The sequence below is a fragment of the Bison bison genome, unplaced genomic scaffold, assembly GCF_000754665.1.
Source record: "Bison bison bison isolate TAMUID 2011002044 unplaced genomic scaffold, Bison_UMD1.0 scf7180017864033, whole genome shotgun sequence".
Lineage (NCBI taxonomy): Eukaryota > Metazoa > Chordata > Mammalia > Artiodactyla > Bovidae > Bison > Bison bison.
Genome location: NW_011494605.1, coordinates 1,665,855 through 1,684,968, shown reverse-complemented (window position 1 = coordinate 1,684,968; position 19,114 = coordinate 1,665,855). Strand labels below are relative to the sequence as shown.

The following is a 19,114-nucleotide window of genomic DNA, read 5'->3' as shown; positions in this document are numbered from 1 at the left end:
ATGTTTCTGTCAAATACAGTTGTGGGAGAGTTCCGGAGTGCTTGGCATGTAATAAGCACCATCTCTCTTTTTTTTTTTTTTTTTTTTTTTGTGGGGAAGGGTGCTGCATTCGGTCTTAGCTGAGGCACTTGGGATCTTCACTGAGCTGAGCTGGCTCTGTAGTTGCAGCACGTGGACTCAGTTGCCTCATGGCATGTGGGAACTTAGTTCCCTAAACAGGGACCAGACCGGTATACCCTGCATTGGAAGGTGGATTCTTAACCATTGGACTGCCAGAAAAGTCCCCCATCTTTTTATTATTATCCTCCCTCCATAGCTCCGCTGGCTAGAATCTAGGCCCCAAAACTCCTATCACTACATCCTTCCTGACCCCTTTCTCTGAGTCCGGGATTCCTGGTTCATTCATTCACTTACTGATTTTTGTCACTCAGCAAATGCCCCCTGAGGACTTACTAAGAGCTAGATCCTGTAAGACACCCTAAAGGTATAGAGGTGAGCCAGGGATAGTCCCAGCCTTTATAGACCACCCCCTCCTTCTTAAATCCTTTCTCTTTTTTCCCCCCTTTTTTCTCTTGGTTTTCATGAAACCACATTGTCTCCTCCTCCTTCTCTGGTCACTTCCCAGTCTCCCTGCTTTGCTTCTTCCTTTACCCAAACTCTCAATCTTACTGGATCCTAGGCTCAGTCTTGGGATCTCTTCTGGATCCACACTTTCTCCCAATGATGTTAAGTAGCATCACCAAGCTAATGCTGCCCACCTTTACAGCTCTAATCCGGTCCCCTCTCCGAGGCTCCATTTTCATGTATGTAACTGCCTACTGGTATCTGATAGTCCTTTCAAATGCAGAGATCTGTATCAGAACTCTTGATTTCTTTACCACTCTCCCAACTGGTCTGCATCCCAGTTTCCTCCACCTCTCTGCAGCACCACTATCTGCTCAGTTGCTCAAGTCACAAACCGTTGATCCATCTTTGATTCTTCTTGCACATAAACCATGTACAGGTCCTATGGAGCTGTAGCCAAAATATTTATCAAATATGTCCCTCTCTTTTCATCTCTATGTCATCTCTCCGATTCAAGCTGGTATGATCTCTTAGATCAGTTCATCCACGGCCACCTGTGCACCACTAAAACCCATTAACAACACGATAAGCAAGGTGGTCCTTTCACAGCATTCCCCTACTGAGATGGCCTCCACTGGACACAGGATATGCTCCAAACTCTGATTCTGGCCTGCAAGGCCCTGTGTTAGCTGGACTCTAAACTTCTCCAGTCTCACCTCTAGTGTTAACTAACCATGATCCAGCCACTGGCCTGCCCTCTGGTCTTTGAAAATGGCATACTAGTCCTCATTTCAGGGCTTTTATTTGCCCAGAATTCTCTCATTGGATGGCTTGTTCTTATCATCCTTCAAGGCTGAGCTCAAATATCAGAAGTCCTTCCTGATCACACTATATCACATAGACCCTCCTCCATCCACTCGTTCATTCCCCACCCTGTGGCTTTACCTCCTCCATCCCTAGCAAGCATTACAACCCACCATCACCTTGCTTAGTTGCTGTTCCTGGTTTGTCATCCCCACCAGGATGCCAGCTCCTCAAAGGCAGGAACCTCATCTCTCTTATTAACCCCAAGTCCTGGAGCATAGTAAGTTCATAGTACGTATTTGCCAGATAAATGAATGAATAAGCTGGATGATAAATGCCTTGCGTGCCAAGTCGCTTCTGTGGTGTCTGACTTTGTGACCCCATGGACTTTAGCCCACAAAGCTCCTCTGTCCATGGGATTCTCCAGGCAAGAATACTGGAGTGGGTTGCCGTGTCCTTCTCCAGAGGATCTTCCTGACCCAGGGATCAAACTCATGTTTCTTAAGTCTCTAGCATTGTAGGTGGGTTCTTTACGACTACTGCCACCTGGGAATCCTGATAAATGCCTTAATAGAAGGGTATTTTAAAAATCTGTAGGAATCCAAAGAAGAGAGCTACTGTCCCTGGGAGAGTCAAGCAAGGCTTCATGGACAAGGGGCCGTTGGGCCTGTCAGTGAAAGATTAGCAAGAGGTTACCGGGAGGGGAAAGGGAGGCAGAGCAGGCATCCTGCCTGTAGGAATACAGACACAGAAGCACAAAGAGGAGGACCTGCATGTGCTGGGGCGGTTTGCAAGGCTGGAGAGTGAGGAGAGGGGCCACCGTCCATCCCCTTGGTGCTCTGGGCTGGCTGCCTGGGCTTCTTGTGTTTCTTTTTGTCTGCGTCGATTCCTTGCATGCTTTCTTGTGGCAGGAATTTCAGTCTGGCCACACTCCTGGTGAGGAGGGAAGCCTTCACTGGGCCACTTCAGAGATCCAGTCTCTGCGTGATAAAAGACACTGTTTTGTCTCTTGGAGTTGTTCAGTTGTTTTTAAGAAAAGATTCTGTATTTTTCTGAAAATTTCTCTTTCCTTCTTTAGGACATGCACCCTGACTTCCATAAATATCTACTTTTAACTTCTAAATAGATAGGGAGATAATTTGGTGGATAATAAAAAGAATAGATTTGGGGCTTTTCAGCCTGAGGTCCATGGGTAAACAGCTGCCTTTGCCATGGGGCAGAGTTTAGCGGGAGAGTCATCTGGAAATTCTCTAACCCTCTTTGCTCCCTCCTTCCCTACCTATTTGAGAGGCTAAGCCTGGTAGGATCATAGTCCCCAGCTCAGAGATGAAGGGGGCTATGTGGGGCTTCCTTCCTGTGATAAGGGCGACTGCCTTACTGAACTGGAACTCCTGTAAGCATAGCCGGATGGCGGCTGTGGGCTTGTAACCAGAGCCTGGGTTTGAGTCTCTGCCCCTTTCTGCTGCATTACTCTGGACAAGTTACTTAAACTCCCTGAGCTTTTGTTCCCTCCTCCGTACAAAGAGAAGAGTAAGCTGCTATCCCTCCTCAACTTGCCCTCATCTTTGTCTAAGCTTCAGTTTCTTTCTCATCTCCAAATCTAAGATAAATCCCTCTGCCCTTCCTGGGTTGCATTTCCCTTCCTTCATCAGACTGAATATGTGGTAAGCCCTGAAGTGTTGCCCTAAGGTAGAGGAGACAGCCCCACAGCACAGCACCAGGCTCAGACTTTGGCTTGCACCAGCCTAGGTGAAGCAGCTCAGAATATAGAATAAAGGAAAAACTCATTTCCTCCCTGGTGTCTAGGAGGAAGCAAACTCCACACTAAATTATGTTCCAAATATGCCCTAAGGTAGTTTTAATTTTATTGGCACTGATTTTAATTTACTCTTTAGGCCCCTGTTGCAGAATGAGCCGTTGGCTGCTGGCAAGGGGACAGCCCTTCATCACTTGGTTTTGATTAAGGTTTGTAAGTTTGGAAGGAAAGAACAAAGATGCTGTCCCCTCGTTCTATTCTCAGTCCCAAAATTGTAATTAAGGGCCCTGCATTAGCAGCACACCCCCCTGCTCTGACATAACCACACAAAAAAAGTACCTCATTTGACTGCTGGGAAAAAGTTCAGATACAGCTGTTCATTCATTTAATTCATTCATTCTCCCATCAATTCGTTGATTCACTTTCTATTCATTCTCCCACTAAACTTCCAGTGATAACCTACTATATACCAGGGCTTACTCTGGTCCTGTGAATTTAAAAAACCAAGAATGTATGGTCCCTTCCCTGAAAGAGTTCACATTCTAATGGGAGATGGAAATAAACAAAGCATGATAATGCCATGTCAGTGCCAGGAGAGAGACTTGTGAGAGCACACAGGAGGCTGTTCACTCATCCCTGAGGGATAAAAATGGCTATTTGAATCTATCTTTTTGTATGAGTCAGGTGAACAACTTTAGATGCTATAATAAGCAGTCCCCAAATCTCAATGGCTTAATACAGTAAAGGTTCATTACAGTCTGATGCAGGTCAAGTGACTTGTCTGGCAATTTTCCTCCCAGTGTTGACTCAGCGAACTACCCTTTTTCCCTATTACGATACCATTGGTTTTACATGCAGCTTCCATGCCCAAGAGCGAGAATTGGGCAATTGTATATGTGTTTGATGTGTTGATGGCCAGGCCTGGAAGCGGCACTTATTACCACTGCCCACATCCCTTTTGATCCCAACCAAATACCAAGGGAGACTGAGATATGTTGTCCAGGGTCCAGGAAAAGGATATGGAACTGTGAGCATCTCCTTAGTTTGCCTTAAGTCTTAAGGTTGTCTCAGGGTTACCCAGATAAAGAGAACTTGTATTTCAGGCAGAGGAGACATTCATTATGTGTAAATATGGAGATGAAAGTCACAAGCCTAGAGATTTGAAGTACTCCAGGCAGCTCCATGGACTGAAGTATAGAGTATCAGACCAGAAGTTGTGAGAGCTGAGAGTAGGCAGGGAGCAAGGGCCAGATCATACAGGGCCTTTTATAATATACGAAGGGATTTGGAGTCTGTCCTGTGAGTGATAGGGAGGGATAGAGCAGTTTCACTTAAAGAAGCGCCATTATTTGTTTACATTTTAAAAGATTGCTCTGAAGCAGCAAGGAAACCAGGTCAGCAGCTATTGTAGTAAAACAAGAAAGAGATGATGGAATGGGGTCAGACTTGGTTCGTGTCCTCAATGTGGTCATAGGCAGACAGACATACTTTCTAGCCATATTGCACTGACAAGTATATAAGTATATCTATACAGTACACAAGGATACCTATACAGTAACAAGTACTGATATCAAGGTCCAAGCAAGAAGCTCTTTGCAGAAGATGAAGGGATTTATTTTAACAGAAGTGAGTGAAGTCGCTCAGTTGTGTCTGAATCTTTGCAGCCCCATGGACTGTAGCCTACCAGGCTACTCCATCCATGGGATTTTCCAGGCAAGAGTACTGGAGTGGGTTGCCATTTCCATTTTAACAGAATATGAGAAGAAATTATGGAAAGTTTAAGAAAACTCTTAAACTTTTCTCTTTTCTCTTTTCTCTCATCCAACAGCCACTTATAAAGATGCAGAAATTGAGGTACAGTGAACAGCTGCTGCTATTTATGGTTATAGATTATGTGAACATTAGAACCAGAGTTAGGAACTCTGCTTGCCTTCCTTGCTCTGTTCTAATGGACCAACGTGAGCCCATAGTGCCAGTTGAGGCACAAAACATAATTAAGATGGTGATTACATTAGTATCTGTGGTCTTTGGTATTGCCAGAAAAGTGCTGAATATGTGCAATGAGGAAGAAAAAGAACTAGAACTTCAAGCTCAGACCCTATACAGGTTAATTTCCTGGACCCTTTTCTACTCCAGGTAAAATCTAGACTCTCAGACAGGGAAGAGATCTTAGAAACTAAATAATCTCTGGGTATTCCCTGATGCTCCAGTTGTAAGGACTCAGTGTGTTCACTGTGGTGGCCTGAGGTCAATCCTAGTCAGGAACTAAGATCCTACAAGCCATGCAGCATGGCCAAAAAAATTGGAGAAAATACATGATCCTTTAAATTTGTTGTGGAGATACTAACCAGTGCAGTTAGACAAAAAAAGAAATTAGAAGCATAAAAACTTAAAAGAGGAGATAAAGTTACTAAGTATATATGATAAGATTGTTGTTGTTCAGTCGCTCAGTCATGTCCAACTCTTTGCAACCCCATGGACTTCAGTATGCCAGGCTTCTCTGTCCATCACCAACTCCCAGAGCTTGCTCAAATTCATGTCCATCAAGTCAGTGATGCCACCCAACGATCTCATCCTTTCCCAGGATGAGGGTCTTTTCCAATGAGTCAGATCGCATCAGTTGGCCAAAGAATTGGAGCTTCAGCTTCAGCATCAGTCCTTCCAATGAATATTCAGGACTGATTTCCTTTAGGATGGACTGGTTTGGTCTCCTTGCAGTCCAAGGGACTGTCGAGAGTCTTCTCCAACACCACAGTTCAAAATCAATTCTTTGGTGCTCAACTTTCTGTATGGTTCAACTCTCACATCCATATATGACTACTGGAAAAACCATAGTTTGACTAGATGGACCTTTGTCAGCAAAGCAATGTTTCTACTTTCTCATATGCTGTCTAGGTTGGTCATAGCTTTTCTTCCAAAGAGTAAGTGTCTTTTAATTTCTGGCTGCAGTCACCATCTGCAGAGATTTTGGAGCCCAAGAAAATAAAGTCTGTCACTGTTTCCATTGTTTCCCCATCTATTTCCCATGAAGTGATGGGACAGGATGCCATGATTTTTGTTTTTTGAATGCTGAATTTTAAGCCAGCTTTTTCACTCCCCTCTTTCACTTTCATCAAGAGGCTCTTTAGTTCCTCTTTGCTTTCTGCCATAAGAGTGGTGTCATCTGCATATCAGAGGTTATTGATATTTCTCTCTGCAATCTTTTTTTTTACACATTTTTTTAAATTAATTATTTTTTAATTGAAAGATAATTGCTGTACAGAATTTTGTTGTTTTCTGTGAAACATCAAAATGAATCACCCTAGGCATACATATGTCCCCTCTCTTGAACCTTCTTCCCACCTCCCCCATCCCATCCCGCTAGGTTGATAAGAGCCTCTGTTTGAATTCCCTGAGACATACAGCAAATTCCCATTGGCTATCTATTTTACATATGATAATGTAAGTTTCCGTGTTGCTCGCTCCATACATCTCAGCTTCTCCTCCCCTCTCCCTGTGTCCATAAGTCTGTTCTCTGTGTCTGCATCTCCATTGCTGCCTTGAAAATAAATTCATCAGTACCATTTTTCTAGATTCCATATATGTGCGTTGATATACAATATTTATCTTTCTCTTTCTGACTCACTTCACTCTGTATAATAGGCTCTAGGTTCATCCACCTCACTAGAACTGACTCAGATGTGTTCCTTTTTATGGCTAAGTAAGCTGAAACTCCAATGCTTTGGCCACCTGATGCAAAGAGCTGACTCATTTGAAAAGATCCTGCTGCTGGGAAAGATTGAGGGCAGGAGGAAAAGCGGATGACAGAGGATGAGATGGTTGGAAGGCATCACTGACTCAATGGACATGGATTTAGGTAGACTCCAGTAGTTGGTATTGGACAGGGAGGCCTGGCGTGCTGCAATTCATGGGGTCACAGAGTCAGACGACTGAGCGACTGAACTGAACTAAATATTCTGAACTAAATATTGTGTATATGTACCACAACTTCTTTATCCATCATCTTTCAGTGGACATCTAGGTTGCTTCCATGTTCTAGCTATTACAAATAGTGCTGCAATGAACATTGGAGTACATGTGTATTTTTCAATTTTGGTTTCCTCAGGGTATATGCCTCGGCATGGTTGCTGGATCACATGGTGGGTTTATTCCTAGTATTTTAGGAATGTCCATACTGTCTTCTATAGTGGCCATATCAATTTACATTCCCACCAACAATGCAAGAGTGTTCCCTTTTCTCCATTTCCTCTCCAGCATTTATTGTTTGTAGACTTTTGGATGCTGGCCATTCTGACCAGTGTGAGGTGATATCTCATTGTAATTTTGATTTTCGTTTCTCTAATAATGAGCATCTTTTCAACAACTGACCAAGGATTAATTTCCAAAATATATAAGCATCTAATACAACTCAATACCAGAAAAAAAAAAAGAACCCAATCAAAAAGTAGGAAAATGACCTAAACAGACACTTCTCCAAAGAAGACATACAGATGGCTCCCTGCAATCTTGATTCCAGCTTGTGCTTCATCCAGTCCGGCATTTGGCATGATGTATTCTTCATTTAAGTTAAATAAGCAAGGTGACAATATACAGCCTTGATGTATTCCTTTCCCAATTTGGAACCAGTCCGTTGTTCCATGTCCAGTTCTAACTGTTGCTTCTTGACCTACATACAGATTTCTCAGGAGGCAGGGAAGGCGATCTGGTATTCCCACCTCTTGAAGAATTTTCCACAGTTTGTTGTGATCCACACAATCGGAGGCTTTAGTGTAGTCAATGAAGCAGAAGTAGATGTTTTTCTGGAATTCTTGTTGTTTTTCTATGATCCAACAGATGTTGGCAATTTGATCTCTGGTTCTCCTGCCTTTCCTAAATCCAGCTTGAACATATGGAAGTTCTCAGTTCACATACTCTTGAAACCTAGCTTGGAGAATTTTGAACATTATTTTGCTTGCTTGTGAGATGAGTGCAATTGTGCAGTAGTTTGAGCATTCTTTGGCATTGCCCTTCTTTGGGATCGGAATGAAAACTGACCTTTTCCAGTCCTGTGGCCACTGCTGAGTTTTCCAAATTTGCTGGCATATTGAGAGCAGCACTTTCCCAGCATCATCTTTCAGATTTTAAATAGCTGAGCTGAAATTCCATCATGCCATTAACTTTGTCCGTAGCGATGCTTCCTAAGGCCCACTTGACTTCACATTCCAGGATGTCTGGCTCTAGGTGAGTGATCACACCATCATGATTATCTGGGTCATTAAGATCTCTTTTGTATAGTTCTTTTGTGTATTCTTGCCACCTCTTCTTAATATCTTCTGCTTTTGTTAGGTTCACACTGTTTCTGTCCTTTATTGTGCCCATCTTTGCATGAAATGTTCCCAGGTATCTCTAATTTTCATGAGAGATCTCTAGTCTTTCCCATTCTATTGTTTTCCTCTCTTTCTTTGCATTGGTCACTGAGGAAGTCTTTCTTATCTCTCTTTGCTATTCTTTGGAATAGCATTCAAATGGGTGTATCTGCATTCAGATGGGTGTATCTTTCCTTTTCTCCTTTGCCTTTTGCTTCTCTTCTCTTCTCAGCTATTTTTAAGGCCTCCCCAGACAACCATTTTGCCTTTTTGCATTTCTTCTTCTTGGGGATGGTTTTTATCACCGCCTCCTGTACAGTGTTGCCAGCCTCTGTTCATAGTTCTTCAGGCACTCTATCTATCAATTCTAATCCCTTAACTCTATTTGTCACTCCTACTGTATAATCATAAGGGATTTGATTTAGGCCATACCTGGTCTAATATGGCCTAGTGGTTTTCCCTACTTTCTTCAACTTAAGTCTGAATTTTGCAACAAAGAGTTTGTGATCTGAGTCACGTCAGCTTGTTTTTGTTTTGTAGTCTTGTTTTATTGACTGTATAGAGCTTCTCCATCTTTGGCTGTGAAGAATATAAATCAATCTGATTTTGGTATTGACCATCTGGTGATGTCCATGTGTAGTGTTATCTCTTGTGTTTTGGGAGAGAGCATTTGTTATGACCAGTGCATTCTCTTGGCAAAGCTCTGTTAGCCTTTGCCCTGCCTCGTAAGAATAAGAGGTCCCTCTTATTGACTTTTGAAGCATGTAAATCAATCAATATTATTCACTTCTGATTATTTAAAGTTGAATCACATCAGGTTCTAGGTGTCGGGATGGGGCAGTAGAAGCCAGTCCAGAATGGTTTTCCAAAGATCCAGGTTCTAATTCTTGCTCCTTCACTAACTCACTCCCAGCCCTAATCAGGCAACCTCCCCACCCTGAGATGATCTGCAAAAGGTCAGAGAAACTGGTTTCCAATAGAGCCCATACCCAGAGCTATAAACTGCGGTTTTTCCTTCCACATTTTTTAAGTCATCTCTCTACCGCCTCCTTTCCTCTGCAGCTCATCAAAAGCTCAGAGGAAAAAACAGACAATTGAAGAAAATAAAATTGCAAAGATGACTTTTATAGGGCTCCTGTTGAATCATTGTGTATTCCACCTTCAAAGCTGAAAATGATGAGTTTAATATCACACAGAGCTGTGCATCTTGTATCTCTCAGAAGGCAGTTTATGCCACCCAGAGAACTGGGAGCTCAGCAAGACACAATTTTTCACTCCAAGTCTGAGGCAAATGAAATGACAATCATCAGGCCCACATTCTAGAAGCAACATGGTTTTCATTTGGTCTTAACTTTGTTTGAAAGTGTCCCACAGAGGGAGGATTCTTCTAAGCATGGATTTTCCTTCTTTCCCAGGACTGAATGCTAGAAAGTGGATGGAAAGGTGGCCAGGTCTTGCCTTGGCTGTTTTAGTGGTGCTCACTGATGGTATTACATTAACTGTGCAAATGGGTCAGGAGACCTGGGTTTCAGTCCCAGTTAGGCCATGAACTTGGACAAGTCCCTTCCCCAGTGGAGGTCCTGCTACTCTCAGGAATGATTAATAGGTATAAATCAGACTGATATATAGGAAGAGAAAGTCAGATTTGAGAGATATTGAAATTCTAAGGGCCTGTGTGCTGCATGCATGCTCTGTTGTTAAGTCATGTCCTGCTCTTTGTGACCCCATGGGCCATAGCCCACCGGACTTCTCTGTCCATGGGATTCTCCAGGCAAGAATATTGGAGTGAGTTGCTATTTCCTTCTCTGGGGGGGTCTTCCTGACCCAGGTATCCAATGCAAGTCTCCTGCATCTCCTGCATTGGCAAGCAGATTCTTTACCACTGAGCCACCTGGAAAGCCCTCTGAGGGCCTGAGAGTTCTCCAGTTCCTGCCAGTCCATTTCAGTGTCTGAAGTTATCCCTCTGAGTGGTTTATTTAGTCATTCTGCATCTGGCTACTGAGCATCCTTCACAAACAGGCACTGGGTTCTTTCTAGACACTCTTTCTACTTTCAGGGAGCTCATAAATGAGAAGGTTAATAAATAATACTGTATCAAAGTAGGGAGTGCCTTAAATAGGGAGTGTGAGCAGAGAGCAGAGAAAGACTAGTTACAATCATCTTTATAAATTGCAAGGTTACTTTTCCCATACACTACATACTACTGTGGAGTAGGTGTGGCATCATGAAATGAGGTTAAATAGCAGAATTAACTAAGATGTCCTATGTGAAGCTCCCAGAATGGAATCTGGCATGCATTAACTATGCAGTAAATGATAGTGATGACTGTTGCTGAGTTGGATTCCCACTAGAACTCTCCGAGGTTGGAATTAAAATACCCATTTTGAAAATAAAAATTTCAAAGAGGGTACATGATTTAGTTTCCCCCAGACTCCCTCTGTTAGAAATGACCCAATTGGGGCAAAACCATTAGCAGGCTCAATATAAATAAACTAATGTTACCTGAAGGTATTTCTCATTAATCAGAGAAACAAATTCTGCTAAAGCCTTTAGTTATAAATGTGTTTACTGTTCTGGGTAGGTAGCATTACTTCAGAAGACCTCGAAAGAGGACTGTTAATGGTAGTGCTTGGAGACCTTGAAGACAGATGGTGTTCAAAATAAGGAGAAATTGATCCTCGCTGCTCTCAATCCCTCACATTGCTACAACTGAGTAGACAGAGGGCTAGCTCAAAAGGAAATGGTGTGTGTGTGTGTGTGTGTGTGTGTGTGTTTAAGGCAAACTCTGTGGCCCTGACATCTCATTTGCTATCCTTTCTCTCAACAGAAAACAAGCCTGGAGTTTTATATTGATATCCACGCCCACTCCACCATGATGAATGGTTTCATGTATGGCAACATCTTTGAGGATGAAGAGCGGTTCCAGAGGCAGGCGGTTTTCCCCAAGCTCCTCTGCCAGAATGCCGAGGACTTCTCCTACGTGAGTCAAGAGTTGGCTGTGATCCAGCCCCAGGTCCCCTCCCCAGACCAGCCCTCCTTCCCATTGCCACCCTGTCTTTCACTGAGTTAGATTTGCTTTAACATTCACAGAACACCTTCTTGTGCTGTGTCTTGTGTGGGTGATAAAGACAGACATAAAGAAGCCCTGCCCATGCCTGCAAGCAGCCCGTCACCTGTCAGTGAGGGAGACTCTTGGAAAAGATCGCACTTGCTTTGTCTGAGGAGCTGGCCTTTGTTTACCTGATCTGACTCCAGCTTTAACAAGAGAAGAAACTCAATGAGCACCTCCCAGAGTCAGGCTCTGGCCCTGGTGTCTGCTTTCACGGACCTCTAGGATTTGTTCTCTTTGTTATTGTTGTCCGGTTGCCAACTTGTGTCCGACTCTTTGCGACCCCATGGACTGTAAGAGGCTCCTCTGTCCTCCGCTATATCCTAGAGTTTGCTCAGCTTCATGTCCATTCAGTCAATGATGCTATCTAACCATTTTATCCTATGCCATCCCTTTCTCCTTTTGCATTCAATCTTTCCCATCATCAGAGTCTTTTCCAAAGAGTCTGCTCTTCGCATCCTGTGGCCAAAGTATTGGATCTCAGTAACAGTCCTTCCAATGAATATTCAGGGTTGGAATGACTGGTTTAAGCTCCTTGCTCTACAGGGGACTCTCAAGAGTCTTCTCCACACCACATCTCAAAAGCATCAATTCTTTGGTGCACAGCCTTCTTTATGGTCCAACTCTTACATCCATACCTGACTACTGGAAAAACCATGGCTTTGACTATGGGCACCTTTGTCATCAAAGTAATGTAAATGGCAGTTACTAATTTAGGAACCATGCTGGGTGCTTTCATTTAATAGTCTATGTAACCCATATTTATAGTAATCCTGCAAATTGGGATTCATATCAGACTTTTCAGATGAGGAAGCTGAGACGCAGAGGTGCTGTAAGATTCGCTCAAGGTCCCATAGCCTGACTCTCTTCTCCTTTTTCTGTCTCTCACAGTCTAGCACGTCCTTTAATCGGGATGCCGTGAAAGCAGGAACTGGCCGTCGCTTCCTCGGTGGGCTGCTAGACCACACTTCTTATTGCTACACCCTCGAGGTTTCCTTCTACAGCTACATCATCGGTGGCACCACAGCTGCTGTGCCCTACACGGAAGAAGCCTGTATCCTTGGCAGTTTCCCCTTTCCCCTCCCCAGCCCTGGGCCAGCTCACATCCAGCTGAGAGTACCCAGGTCTGCCAGGGTTTACCAGATGCCTCAGGAATCTGGTCTCCAACTCAGGTGAGGGCTGAGATCCTGGGGTGAGGATATATGTGGCTGATTCTGCTGGTATCATCTCTGGATTGTCCTATTTGCCTCCTGCCCTCCTAATGGACACCCCTCCCCATATGCCTCTGCTACACCTCAAGTCTTCCTCAGGCGCCTGGACCCATGACTCACCCATACCTGTGCCTATCTCTCTTTCTCTCCTCTGCCCCCAACAACAGAGTGAGTCTTCCGTCATCTAAGGTATATAAGCACACAGACCAGAAGCTCATCCCGAGCCTGCTGAGGAAGACCTTGACTCGGTCTTGAACTCCTCTTTCTCACCCTGAATATATCTCTGTTTTAGGTTTTTAAATTTTGTTTTTTTTTTAATTTTTATTGAAGTATAGTTGATTTACAATGTTGTGCCAATCTCTGCCATATAGCAAAGTGGCTTGTATAGATACACATTTATGCATTCTTTTTTAAAGTATTCTTTCCCATTATAGTTTATCCCAAGAGACTGGATATAATTCCCTGTGCTATACAGTAGGATCTTGTTGCTTATCCATTCTAAGCGTAATAGCTTGCATCTACCAATGCCAAACTCCTAGTCTATCCCTCTCCGTCCTCCACCTTCTTGGCAACCACAAATCTGGTCTCTAGGACAAGTCTCTTTTTACCTTCTATCTTTCTGTCCTCCAGCTCCCTCCCCTTCTGTTCTTTCCACTCACTGCTTTCTCTTTTGCCTGTCCCCACCTTGTCCCGTCGCCTTCTGTCTCTCTCTCTTGCTTCATTTGATGTGTTCCTCCCTTCCCTCCTCTATTTTCTCCCCCTCCCCACCCTCCTTTCCTGTCTCTGTCCCCTCAGCCTCCTTCCCATCTTCCCCACCTTCCCTACCTTTTCCCACTCGTCCTCTGAGCATCTTTCTCTCTGCCTTCACATTTCCTTTGCCAACTCACTTTTCCTCTTGGCTTACTCATAAAATGTCCACAAGAACCCCCAAGTGTGTCATGATCAAACTAGAGGTCGCCTTCTAGCTTGCTTGATTTTTTAGGAATTGTTTAGTAATTCTAGGTTCCTGAGTGTTGATTTTCATTTCAAGGTCACTAAATAAGGGGTTGTGACTGACTGTGACAGTTTCTGCTTATCTTTACCCTTTTGTTTTGGATTGACCCATGTCTCCTTTCTGAACACTTAGTTTCTCGGAGAAAGAATTATAGTTGATGGAGAAGAAAGGAAAAGGATGATATTAACTCTCTGTGTACAGACTCTGTTTCCCCAGAAGTGGGCATCCTCCTTTCAACCATGGGGAGAGTTTATGGAGTTCTCACCACACTCTGTTCAGGAAAGCTTCCTTTCTGGTCAAGACATGACTTGGCACTAGTCCACACTATCCGTTGCACCCTCATGGCTCAGGGATGAACAGTGACCTAGCAGGGAACATGGAGGGCAGGGTGATGTCCTCGGAGGGAGGGGAAAGTAGTTGGCAGACCAGGTGTTAGACCAGTATTCTAGATCCAGCACAACAATGTAGAGATCATGGTAAGAACGGCGGGAGAGTCCCCTCACAGTCACCTTGAAGTCTGCTTTAATGACCACCTGACTCATAGACCAGTGGAGCAGGCTCTGCTCTACCTCAGAAGACCCTTGCTTTCCAAAGTTCTGGCCATCTCTATACGCCACAGTGCAACCCTCCCCCCACCACACACACACACACACACACAGATACACACAGCTTGACGGTGTGCAGCACATGGCTTCCCCTGGATCCGCTAACTGCTGTGCTCCACACCTAGATACATCCCACACTGCCCCTGACTAGCTCACCTTTGATGTCAAGGCAAAGGAAATAGAAGGAGTTGCCTGGAAGAAGAGTTTGAGCATTTGCACCTAAGGGATCCCACATGTGACTCATCTCAGTGAGATGAGGGTCCCTCCAGAGGAGGCCTGTACTTAGTTTGTGGCCAACGTCTGATGTCCAATGTGATGGGTTCTCCTACTCTATGTCAGCACCTCCAACATGCCTTTGTGTTGGAAGCAAATGAATTTCTTGGCAGAATGTCCCTCCCTTGGCCTAGACCCAAGGTTTCCTCCTCTCAACACCCAACCCTTGTTAGTACACCATTAGTGCATAATCCTACTAAGCACTGGGGTAAAATATTGACCAAGAAACCATGGGCCCTGACTCATAGAACTTCTGGTCTACTTGGGAGCTGGATAAAGGAAAAGGACACTTATAGTCTGTATAGTAAGTCTTGTTGTGGAGGAATCCCAGGGAGCCACGGGAAATGTCCATTTAAAAATATATGCACCACCATGTGTAAAACAGATGGCCAACAGGAAGCTGCTGTATGGCACTGGGAGTTCAGCTCATGCTCTGTGATGACCTGGAGGGATGCGATGGGGTAGAGCAGAAGGCAAGAGGGTGGAGATACATGTATACACACAGCTGATTCACATTGTTATACAGCAGAAACTAACACAAAACCGTAATTATACTCCGATTAAAAAATGAAATACACAGTGAGTGTCTGCCATAAGCCAGGTAAAGTTCTTGTATTAATAGCAGTGAACATCCTGAAGACAAAAATATCTACCCATAGAGGTTAAGAGGAGGCTGAAACACTGTTTCAGTAGGTCAGGGAAGTCTTCACAGCAGAAGTGACATCTAAACCGACTTTTTAAAACTGAACAGAAATTAGGCAGATTGCCTGGGGTGGGTTGTTGGAGGGATGGCATCTGAGACAGAGAGGGAAGGAAGGAAGGTGGGCTGTAGGAGCTGTGACAGGTGCATTATGGCTGAAGGACTGCAGATGCAGGAGATGAGACCAAAATGGCAGCCTGTGAGGAATTTGATCTAGAAGGAACATGAAGGCCATCGAGAGCAGTAGAAGGGCTTTAAAGAGCAGTGGGAAGCCTCTGGCTGCAGTGGGAAGGACAGATGAGAGAAGGCTGTAGGCAGGGGCATGCTGGGAGCTGTTATGACAATCCAGCTGGGAGATGACTCAGGACTAGACTTGAGTGGTGCTGTGCAATGTTTAGAATGTGGAACTGGGAAGACTTGGTGTTGGTGGGGACCAGGAGATAGTGACTGGAAGGAGTGCAGGGCGGTGGGTAGTGAGACAGAGCAGAAGCTGAGCAGGCCACCATGCTGTTGGAGCCACCCAGTCTCATCTGCCATCCAGGGGACAAGAGGAGGAACCTGGAGTTTCTCCAAGGACATGCAGGCCGAGTCAACACATACAAGCATGATTTAACCTAGTTCTTGTTTGAAATGCATTTAAAAAAAAAAAAAAAAGCCTTCATCTCCTAACAGAGGGAGACTTCAGGCAGACAGATTGTGATCCTTGTTGGCTGTTGGCTTCGTGTCCCAATCAGAAAAAGAAATTACATGGTCTGATAGGAATGGCAATATGGTCTGGGAGGATGTCCTCCAGACTGGGAGTCAGGAGACCTGGATCTGATGACAACACCATCATCGTCCCCGAGCGTGCCCTTCAGCAAGTCCTCCAAGCTCTCTGAGGCGAGCTGTGTCTCCTTCACAAAGGCACCAAGAGCCTTCCTGCTTTCTTGACCCCAGCAATGGGAACTCAACAGACACTCGTGAAAAGAGAGCAGACTTTCCACTTAGACAAATCAGGTTTGAATCCAGTTTCAGACGGTCACTGGTTGCGTCACCTTGGGCGAATTACGTAACCTCACTGCACCTCAGTGCCCTTGTCTGTAGCAGGAGGACCTAGTTAATACTTAACCTCACCAAGTTGCATGGATGTTAAATGAAATAATGTACAGGAGTGTGCACCTTAGGCTTTAAATATTAAGCCAACTCATTGGAAAAGACCCTGATGCTGGGAAAGACTGAGGGCAGAAGGAGAAGAGGGCGACAGAGGATGAGATGGCTGGATGACATCACTGATGCAATGGATATGAACTTGGGCAAACTCTGGGAGATAGTGAGGGACAGGGAGGCCTGGCTGTAGTCCATAGGGTCTCAAAGAGCCGGACACAACTGGGTGACTGAACAACAACAACAATTGATTAGAACATTGTAACTGTAAATGAGGACTCACATTTGTGTAAAAGAAAACAGTTGGGGCTGTTAGACCAAGAGGCCGGGGTTGTGCTGGTAAGGTTCATGGGGCAAAGGGTCTTGGTGGGGTCACCACAGTTGAGAACCTAGACCTCAGAACAGCATCTGACTCACACAGTGAGTGGGCATGTGAGATTCCCATGGTGAAGTTTTTTATGTCTGTCATCTAGAGTGTCCCCTTCCCAGCCTTGGGAACCACAGAGGCCACATTAGCTATCAGAAGATGCTAAGTGAGAGAAAGATCAGGGAAGGGCAGGGAAGGCGGGGAATCCTGAGGGATATCTCACCCAGGCCCACAACAGTGTCCACCTCCTCACACTCCAGACCGTATGTATCAATGTTAGTCGGTGTTAGTCGCTCAGTCGTGTCCGACTCTTTGCAACTCCATGGACTATAGTCTGCCAGGCTCCTCTGTCCATGGGATTCTCCTGGCAAGAATACTGGAATGGGTCGCCATTTCCTTTTCCAGGGGATCTTCCTGACCCAGGGACCAAACCTAGGTTTCCTGTATTGCAGGCAGGTTATTTACCATCTGAGCCACCAGAGAAGCCCAGAACATATGTATCTGTCAGCTTAATTTCTCTCTCTGGAAAAGCCCCAGCGAAACATTACCAAGCTCTTGCTCTCTGACTCTCCTCCTCTACTATATCAGGATAATATAGCAATGGACACAGACAGTCACTGATGCTTCCCTAGCTGTGTGACCTTGGGCTGGTTACCTCACCAATCTGAGCCTGTCCCCCTATTTATAATATCAAAATAATAATACTGATTTTGCACAGTTATCAGAGGAGTGCAATGATACAAATCCCCTCGCCTGCATGACATCTGATAGGTACTCAACAAATGTTCTTCTGTCCCCAGTTTTCTCAGCCCCATGCAGACTGCATGACTTTGCTTCCAAAGATTATCCTTTAACCAGATGATCTTGAAAGCCAGCAACCGAACTCGAATCCTTTTTTTCTTTTTAAAAATTAATTAACTAATTTTTTAATTGGAGGATAATTGCTTTACAATGCTGTGTTGGTTTGAATCTTGATTCCATTGTTATTACTGGGTAACTTAAAGCAGGCCCTATCCTTTTTCTTAGGCTCAGTGTCTGATATTTCTAACCTGTCAGAGCTGCAGAATGAAATTATGTGTGGACTTGCCTCTATTCTGGTCCCTTCCAGCCCTGATATTCTAAGATTTTGCTGATTCTAAAACTAAAATTTTATAATTCTCTGCTTAGATGAAATCTTGATATCAAGAATCCACAGTTGTGACATATGTGAGTCTTAAGATTGAGTGACTCCTTAGGCATGAGTTTCAATCCCACAGGGAAAATCAGTACGAAAGTATCCTAGATGATTGATCAAGCCAAGACGATAGCTACTTTCATTCTTTAGTTAAAGGGCTCTTAATTGAGGGGTTTATAGATGGGCTTTAGGAAAAGCTTATGAGCTGTCTAAAATTTATGCGAAACTGTGGGTAAAGATGCAGAGTTCATTTTCTGGGAGGAAGATGGATAACTTTCAACAGAATCTAAAAGAAAGCCATGCTTAGCGTCTGCTGCCCTGGCTGGTGGCCTCTGTCCAGACCATGGCAAGAACACAGCTCTGGTCAGTGTTGCAGGTGTGAGTTCTGCTTTGGATCTCTCTAGCTTAGGGCCCTAATTAGTTATTTAACCTCAGTTCCCTCATCCGGAAAGCGAGGATAATGATTATTTACCCAAGGCAATGGCACCCCACTCCAGTACTCTTGCCTGGAAAATCCCATGGACGGAGGAGCCTGGTAGGCTGCAGTCCATGGGTTCACTAAGAGTCGAACACAACTGAGCAACTTCACTTTCACTTTTCACTTTCATGCATTGGAGAAGGAAATGGCAACCCACTCCAGTGTTCTTGCCTGGAGAATCTCAGGGACGGGGGAGCCTGGTGGGCTGCCGTCTATGGGATCGCACAGAGTTGGACACGACTGAAGTGACTTAGCATAGCATAGCATAGGGTTGTTCTGAGGGTTACATGGGAGAAAGCAGATAAATAACGGGGCATTTACTCAGTGCTGTTAAATATTAGTTCCCTCGCCTCCCTTCCCATGGTTTGTTGTTTTTGTTGTTGTTGTGAAATGTTAAATTCCTGAGAATTTGGGGCCATTCTTCAGCAAACCTTATTTACATTTTATTGGCCTGCCAAGTCATAAATATGCTCTGTTCAAACAATTTTTTAAAAAAGAGAGAAAGAAAGGCTAAACTGGAATCATAAAATAACCCAGAGTTTCTCTGGCCTTTGTTTATGGTCTCGTTTCAAGCCAAAAGGAAATAGCTCT

At 44.4% G+C, this 19,114-nt stretch overlaps 1 protein-coding gene across 1 annotated transcript in view; it reads left to right on the top strand.

Moving 5' to 3' along the window:
* Window positions 1-19,114, top strand: part of AGBL4 (ATP/GTP binding protein-like 4) — a 1,466,590-nt gene that overhangs the window by 1,407,529 nt on the left and 39,947 nt on the right. Inside the window, exons 10-11 of the mRNA XM_010834456.1 lie at window positions 11,297-11,449; window positions 12,470-12,632. Of these exons, the coding sequence (XP_010832758.1) occupies window positions 11,297-11,449; window positions 12,470-12,632 (316 nt within the window). The remainder of the gene's footprint in view (window positions 1-11,296; window positions 11,450-12,469; window positions 12,633-19,114) is intronic.